This window comes from Diadema antillarum, unplaced genomic scaffold (assembly GCF_040938485.1).
Source record: "Diadema antillarum isolate AM-2024a unplaced genomic scaffold, OU_Dant_1.0 seq00001438_RagTag, whole genome shotgun sequence".
NCBI lineage: Eukaryota > Metazoa > Echinodermata > Echinoidea > Diadematoida > Diadematidae > Diadema > Diadema antillarum.
Window position 1 is genome coordinate 688,799 of NW_027272188.1, and position 8,801 is coordinate 697,599.

Here is an 8,801-nt window from a genome sequence, read left to right on the forward strand (position 1 = left end):
GATTGACGGTGATATAATGTTTCGTTAGTGACATAATGCAGATGTCCAAACCATTCTCGAGTTGAAGGATAAAATCTGAAAATTTCAACCATTTCTTACTCTTCTTTCAGTAGGACTTTCCTAATTTTGCAGATAATTTTACTACACACTACGGAATTGCTCATTCTTTCACATTTTTCAGCCAAAATCATTCATATTTTTGTCCAGTTTGAAAGGTTCGGAGATCTGTGTCATGTCCGATATATCTGATTTAAAAATGTACGCCCTTGACATGTAAGTGTTTACTGAGGATTTTGGTCGCCTCACATCTGTGCGTCTCCAATCTCGGAATGGAATGATTCTTTCCCAAAGGTTTAGTCTACCAAAGAATAAATTGATATAGAAATACTATTTCAAACGGGAGGAATAGTGTCGTAGGTGGTTACTCCCGAATTATCCTCTTGTCTGTTGGAATCAAAGAAACATGTCGTTTGACGATCTTTCTCCAACGGCGTGGTTTGCATCATGGTCATTGCATGATGGGAATCACACAATCGGGTCTTTGCCTGCTCAGTTTTACCCATATAAGATGAAAGAACATGGTCACTGGGTGGAGCGAAATCCTGACTAATCCCAAAGTCATTGATGGAATCAACGTAGGAATAATTGCCTGAAATAAAATTAAGGGAATCTTCCTCATCGCTAGAGCTAATACCATGGGAGACTTGCTTCTTACGGGACTCATCTACAAGACCACTAGACCCTGCTTGCAGCTCAAAGTTGCGCGTGCTATCTCGATCGTCGCTCGAGGAATTTAGACCTCGCCTGTAGCGATATCGCTGTTGCAGATAATGTCGACGAGCCATGGTGCAAATCATTACAGCAAAAATCATTAGACCCAGGTCTACGCATGCTGACAATGAGACATAAAGAGGACAAAGGTTTGAATTTTCTGTTTTCCCTGTTGACTCCTCGGACCGATCTGAATCCATCGTCTTTCCAAGTAGCTCTGCAGTAGATCTAGTCATATTATATATCGCTAACGTGGGGGTTGGTGAGGGCGACTCGGTTGTAGTTGATATAGTCTCGACTGACGATAATGATACCTCACTCGTAGTTCCAGTAGAAGTGGATGCGGTTGATGAAGACAGTGGAGATTCAGCCCCTGTACCCAGTGCCTCATGGGTGTGTGTCGTTGCCTCTCTATCGTTCGTCGTTCTCGATTGATCGTTGGATGACGTCGAGTTCTGAATGGACTTCACACTCACATTGTAAGGTGTTGGGATTTGCTCAGTATTGCACCTAATGAATGATCTATTATATGACAACTGGAATTCTATTTTGACTCTTCCATTTATCATTATCTCTGACATATTCATCTGACGCAGAATCAGGAGCTTGTCACCGTGTAAGTACCCTGTCGTACGTACCCTGCCAACACGAACGACTACTTCTCTTCCTTCGGATGGTGTTTGCCAAGCTTCAAGTGCACATGTGATGCTCCCAATCATTTGTCCGGAGTTTCCACTGGATGGTAACTTGCAATCGCAGTCAATGATTTCAACTTCATATCGTGTAATAATCGGAGATTCTCCTTTTGAGCCATTATGGTAACGTACTTGGCATGCATAATTCCCATTGTCGGCTATGGTTGTATTGACGATTTGCAGGTCAAAAGAACTCATATCTTCTGAATAATTCTTCCGATACGTATATGAAATCCGGCTATCAACAGTTCCATACTGAGGTTCCCGACTTTGTGGCCTTAACATCAACATTATCAAACCTAACGGGTAATCTCCATTGTCTTGCTTTTTTGTCCAATATAAATTCTTATTGTCCCAATCATTTGGAAACGAACACAACAGAGTCATATTTTCTCCAACCCCGTAGTCTCGGCGTGTGGAATCTTGGCTCACCACTGTCGACATGATAGTGATAAGTATCAATAAGGTGATGATGATGCGAAGCCATTGACTTCCGTAAAAATCTGAAATACACTTACGAGAAGACGGCATAGTCATCCCAGTCTCCATGACGCAAACCTATTTCGAAGGAAATCAAGGATGGTCTACACATCCATTGTCCATAGTTTTGTAGAATAATAAAATAAGTAAAGTAGTTTGCGAGTTTACCAATGGTCTTCACTTCCGTAGTGCAAACGATAAACGTTCCGAGAAAGATCAAAGACGCACAATCACAATGATCCAATATACATCAAGCAACATCAAGCCTCTCTCAATTAGGCCCGACTGCGACCAATGGCGTATTACACCAGTTAGTTGCTCTTGTGTAACTCCTTCTTTAGCTTGACAGATTAACATGCTTGGCCATACATTACCATTTGTTGACATTCCCATTCAGAAATCAGTGTCCTGAGTAAACTGCTGCGTCTTCCCAGATAGACTGAAATGATAAACGCATGCTGACAACCGTGGGAGTTTCGAGTATAAAGTGATTAAGTGAAGGTACATCGAGGACTTCCTAATATGAAGGGATTCTAAACAAGTAGGTCTAAACTTAGTGTTGCGCCTTTCGAGTGAATTGAGGAAGTGAACAAAATGATCCTTTCATTCTCTCGGTATCGAAAGTTTGCAAAAAATCACGTGATTCAGAGGATGATAATCATTATCAAGCCCCGGCTTTTTCGAAATTATTTTGAAGATTTTTTTTCTTAATCTCATGTATCAAATCACAAAATACGTTGCATTCCTCAGTGGGATACTATTGGTTTGGACTTGCCCAACAATTGTTTCAATATTACAGTCTATAAAGCTCTGAAAAAAATGCGCCATCTTATCTGACGCAATGTTTTACTTTTAAGAGAAAATATATTCATTCCGCTCTGGGAAATAATAACATAAGTGTCCCCAGAGTAGGATCATTGCGACAGAATGGTGTCATATAAGGAAAATATGGTTTTAATTCACTTCCCCCGGTCACCAAAAGGCATCTACTTATTAAACTTACGGGACTTACGAAAAAGTGTATTTTTCTAACAAGTAGTTATGGAATGTGACAGATAAACAAAGAAAAGAAATGGAAAATTTGGGTGTACGTTTTGATATATGATTTGTGAGAGTAATGTATGCAGTATATAGTTTTACTTGTATGTGTGTGTGTGTGTGTGTGTGTGTGTGTGTGTGTTTGAATCTACTATCAATTCGTTTATTTGTTTGCATACTTTTGTTCTTCCGTATATGTTTTATTATGTATCAAATTGATTCACTGACAATTTAAACTGGACCTTCCGGTAAAACAGCGGTGTCATGACAGCTTTTTGCTGAGTGATGCTTTTTGACCTTATTTATTAGTGTACAAGTATCATATTCTTGTATTTGCTTGTTTGTTTTTATTTACCTACTTTCTGGACAGATAACAGACAGAGATATATCAGAAGTGCAAACAAAATAACTATAGCAATTAAATATTAAACTGTAGTTTTAGGTAAGGGGCTGCCCCCCCCCCCCAAAAAAAAAAAACCAACCAAACAAAAACACGCAGTGGGGGGGGGGGGGGGGGGGGGGTAGTCCGGGATCCGGCCAATTTTTGTTGTTGTGTACATCCCCACCACGCGCTACAAGCAATCTTGATGTTGTAGCTTACGCCCTCAACGCCAGCGATACGATCTCAGCTGCTGCCCATCAACCATAAGTAACGGCGTAACGTAACGTGAATGGTTCAGGAAACAGTCCGGGGAGTGTATTAGGGGAAGGGGGACATTTTAGCTTCCAAACTTTGCTTGCCGCTCAATGAAAAAAAAAGTGAACTGAATTAAATTGCATTAAAAAAGTTAAAGGAAGTACATGTTATAATTGCCTCTAATAATTTTAAGCAAAACCAACGGCTTTAAGTCCCTTCCTATGAACTAGGCAATCGGGATAAAGTACCTTGCCTATATAGGGGCATAACCACTACAGTTAGAGGACTCAGAAGTAGGAACTTCGTGATTGAAAATGTTCGAAATGTTTGCACTGAGCCATGACAGCTCCTCACATAATATGAAAACGTCCATACTCTCATGTAGCACGGACTAGTTGCTATAGTGAAAATGTAGCAGAAAAAAAAAATGAGTATCTGAATATAATAATGACCCAAGTCCATGGAAGACCATCGAGTAAACTTAAAAAAAAACCTTCATATCTTTTTATTTGTCGAATAACATTCTATTTAACTGTGATGGGAAGGCAACATTGTATATACAAATTAGAACATATATTATTATGACAATTAACATTTACATTAATTGTGGAGAGGCCATTTTGTGTGATGGACTTGGGTCGTTCTTTGAATCATATACATGATATTCCGCTATAGAGATGAGAGAAGGATGAGAGAGGGCGCTATAATTTGAATGTAAGAATGACCCAAGTCCTTCATTCTTACATTCATATAAGATTTAACTCATTCATTTCAGGCACTTCCGGGGGTAATTAGGATTTGTCATTTATACACAAGATGAGTCCATGCATAAGCTACAATTTTCCCATGTCAAACTGAATGTGGCCAAAAATTGGGCTTGGGTCGTTCTTACATTTTTATTAGATTATTTATCCCAACGTCAGCAATACGTAGCATTTCATTCAAGTACCTCGTTTAAGTCATATATTACTTGCGGTGTACCACAGGGATCCATTTTAGGACCTCTACTTTTTCTTATATATATTAACGATATTATAAATTCCTCAACCCTTCTCACCTATGTATTATTCGCGGACGATACCAGTGTCTTCTACTCTCACAACTGTTTAAACACACTAGTGGATATACTTAATTCTGAGCTTGCAAAAATTTCTACATGGTTTAAATGCAATAAATTATCATTAAATATAGATAAAACGTGTTTCATAAACTTCAATACTTCACATTTGCAACCGATAATGCCTAAGGGGTCATTCACAATTATCAACATTTTCACAAGTGTACAAACCATACACTTTTCAAGACCCCCCCCCTCCCCCCAAAAAGTGTACGAAGAAAATGTTGATTTTTTCCCCCACATTTTATAGCTACGGTCACAAAGGTCCTTGCGAACGCCGTACGAAGGACTAATTTGTACAGCCACAATGGGACAAAAATCATTCGTATGGCGTTCGCAGGGCCATTTGTGACCGTAGCTTTATTTTCACTGTGTTCAGTTCTTGCTTGGTCTGTTTTTTTTTTTTTTCCAGTTTGTTTCCCTCCTTAGTTCTTGCTTGGTCTGCCTTTCTTCAGTTTGTGTCCCTCCTCATCCTGGTGCTTCAGCAGTCGATACCGAGTGGGATACTTCTGGTCACACACTGGGCATCTGTGGCTGGCCTTGTCCTGATTGGCATCCCTCAAAGCACGTACTCCACCGTGGATCAATTTGGTGTGCTTCTCTTCATCGGCTTTGCTGGTGAAAATGTATCTGAAAGTAAAGGAAAGAGAAGGCCACATTAGTTTCTGTATTTAGAGCACAAGATCAGGAGGGCAGAAATATGCAGAAATAATGTGCCCATGGGGCAATTAATACACTGCTGGGAGATAGAAGTTAATTTGAATAGCCACAGCTAGGATGAAAAAGTCACTATTATAAAATTATATATATCTGCAACAACATATTCTTCAGTCACAGTGTAGGTTACTGATTTCCAAAATGTGGTAGCCCACTGGGTTTATTTTAAAATGTAGAGCAACCACACAGTTCTGTACTATGTTCATGTATTTCAGGGCAAATCTCTTCTGTGATGGCTGGGCTATATTAAACACATAGAGTTTATTATTGCTTTGATTTTTTAAAACTCTTTCGCCCCTGTTGTCCAATGGTCTATGCATGTATTGTATCAGTAGCAATTCAATTTTTATTCCAAATATAAAAAGGAAATGAATGAGCAACAACAAAAAATGGAGAATATGAAAGATATTGAATACATGTACAGTATAATTATATTGTTTTGAATTGTGTAATTTTAACTTGTGGAAAAATGAACTCGAAATGAATAAATGAGCAACAAATAAATTGAGAATATGAAAGATATTGAATACATGTATAATTATATTATTCTGTATTGTGTAATTTCAATTTGTGGAAAATGTACTTGAAATGAAAATGAGCAACAAATAAATGGAGAATATGAAAGATAATGAATACTTGTATAATTGTGTTTAATATTTCATATTGTGTTTATATTTTGATTTGTGGAAAAATTAACTTGAAATGAACTTGAAATGAACTTGAATGAGCAACTAACTAGGAACTTTAGTCCATATTTCAAGATTGTATAGACTTCTGTGTTCTGTGAAAACACACCAGTGCAGAGAAAATAAAACTAGTGGTGTGCTGAGAAACCTATTCAAAAATGAACTATAGATCACTGATATCATATACAGTGTCTTTTATTCACACTGCATATGACATTAAACAGTAGTAAGTAAAGAAAAAAATTTATTAGAAATTATATGCAGCACAATAATCATACCTGCAGTGAGTGCAGCTGCGAGCTTCAAAGTTCTTCAAGTGCTGATCTGGACTACTGAAGGCCAACGATCTTTCCAGCTGGCGGAGTGTCTTGTAATGGCCTGGGTGTTCAGGGTCAGGGGTTATTGGAGGGAACAGCCATTTGTCACCACTTGGCATCTTCCACACTTTTGAAGCCCGGACTCCATCTTCCATGCACTTACATGTGCTTTCTCCACAACTGCCCTTGCGGAAGCACACAAAGCCACTTCTCCTGTCCATATGCGCAGAGATGTACTTCCACTCATCATGGGCCTCAGACAAATCTGAAGACTCCCGGATTCCACGTAGACTGGAGTGGAACATGTTCCGAACAACAGTGTATGTCCCATTTTCATCACCTGCGTTGGGTAACACAGCTTTAGAAGTGATCCTGAATCCATCGTGGACTCTCCCATCCCAGTACATGTTCAGACGGTTCAGAGCATTTTCGAACACAATTGTCTCCTTTTCCAACTTCTCGTCAGGTGAAATACTCTGAAGAGCAGGTGGAACCGTCTCACCTGGCAGGCATGCCGGGAGAGACACACCTGCCAGAAACTTCGACAATGGAGACCAGAGGTGCTCAATTGGATTGTAGCGAGAGAGACCAGCTGGCATGCACGTACTGATCAACATGTCATACTTTCCCTCCTTCCAAAGCTTACCAAGGAAGAATTCATTCAGATTCGTTTTAGGTGTCCAATCTGGGCCGCCGTCAGTTACAAGTACCAAGATGGGCTTGTCTAGACTGGGATTGTCCTTCATTATCACTTTCAGATCATTCATATGGTCTTCGATAGTTGTGGAAGTGTTTTTCACAGTCCGATTGAAAACCCAGAGGGGACCAGTGGAAGGGACTTCCACCACATCTCTGCCACATTTGTCCTTAGTGCTTGGGGCTTCAGCCTCTTTCATCTGAAGTTGCAGGTAGCCATCAGGTTCGATTAGATAGCCAGGGACTGGAAAATCATGGTCAGCATAGTGTGGGGTATCATCGCCAGGAAAAAAATGTTCTCAGCTGGTGGTATCTGGACACAGCTTGTCCTCCAATATGGATCTTGGCCTTGCTGTCACATGAAAATGCTACACATTCATCTGGATACATTGCACACATCTGTCGCACGTTCGAGACAGTGGCAAAATATTCATGTGCATTTGGATTGTCTTTGCTGACATCACATGACTTCGTCCCAACACGTATATCAAGTGCGTCCTTGTGTCTGGCAGCTTCCCTTGAGTTGACTCTTGCAGGCTTCATCAAGTAGTACACTTTCGTCCGCGATATAGTATCCAACCCCTCCACATTTTCCAGAAGGTGTTTGCGGACATCATCGAGGGTGACTCCACAGGAGGTTGCAGTCCCAGTTCGCCTGCGTATGTGTGCACCAAAACCATGTAGCTGTACAAAGTTCATCATCACATCAAGCAGCTGTGGGTACTTTTCTTGCAGTGGTGTTTGTCCTGATTTCTGATAGAAAAAAATGCCATCTTCTGAACCATTATCTGACTGCTGCGTGCTTGGCAAGTCCTCGGTCTTATCAACAGAATCCAGGGTTAGGACCTCATACACAAGATTGGGTCTGAATACCAACTCAACATAGTCTAGAAGAACGTAATGTCCCCCTCTGGCAACACACAGCAATGGAAACATATCCAAGAGTTCATCAACAGCATTCTTGAGTTTGTCGTCTGTCAACTTGAAATGTTCAGCTAAAACATGGCCTGGTATCCCCAGCATGTCAGAGCGATGGCACATGTCCTTTAGGCTAGGGAATGAGTACAACTGCATAGCATTCAGTGGATCGAAGAGACTTTTGTCCCCATTGGATTCCATTTCGGTAATTTTCTCTACAGCTTTCTCCCAACTAAGGCCTAGAGAATTCCCGGCAAGCAGTTTATATTCAGAGTTGCCCGTCAGCCGATTGAACCTCCTGGCATTCTGTGCTCGAACACTAGCCTGCAGACTGTCAATTGCTGTTTCTAGGGCAGTCTTTGCATTGAACAGAACAGGAAGCATTTCCAGCATTTTCGTCAGTTTCTGCTGACAGGACTTAAGCTGGAGACCAAGATTCCCGCTTACTACTTTTAGTTGCGCAAGCTGTGTCAAATGGTGCGACAGTTCACTGATACTGGACTCTGCCTTCTGCTGCCTTTGTGAAACAACAGAACCTTTCTTCACAAAAATTTGCTGTTTCTGCCACGAAGCAACTAGAGGGAAATAATCTATAGCTGAAGCCGACACTGACGTCAGAGCTCTCATAAATTCTGGATGAGATTTCACGTCCTCAGTGAGTAGTTCCGTTGAAGAGATTTTCAATTTTTGACAGAGGAATGATACAGCAGTTATTTGTCCATCCAAAAT

At 40.5% G+C, this 8,801-nt stretch overlaps 1 protein-coding gene across 1 annotated transcript; it reads right to left on the reverse strand.

Moving 5' to 3' along the window:
• Positions 1-5,143: 5,143 nt before the first annotated feature.
• On the reverse strand, positions 5,144-7,427 carry LOC139709493 (uncharacterized). The gene is made up of 2 exons (XM_071621455.1): positions 6,420-7,427; positions 5,144-5,368 (listed from the first exon to the last, which is right to left on the reverse strand). The coding sequence occupies exons 1-2, from the start codon at positions 7,352-7,354 to the stop codon at positions 5,164-5,166; spliced, it is 1,140 nt and encodes a 379-aa protein (XP_071477556.1). The 5' UTR covers positions 7,355-7,427; the 3' UTR covers positions 5,144-5,163.
• Between the last annotated feature and the right edge of the window lie 1,374 nt (positions 7,428-8,801).

Excerpts from the sequence above, each read along its gene's own strand:
- LOC139709493 (XM_071621455.1), bottom strand. The coding sequence starts at position 7,354 with ATGAAAGAGGCTGAAGCCCCAAGCACTAAGGACAAATGTGGCAGAGAT. Across the intron at positions 5,369-6,419 it reads CGCAGCTGCACTCACTGCAG|ATACATTTTCACCAGCAAAG; the intron begins GTATGATTATTG and ends CTTTACTTTCAG.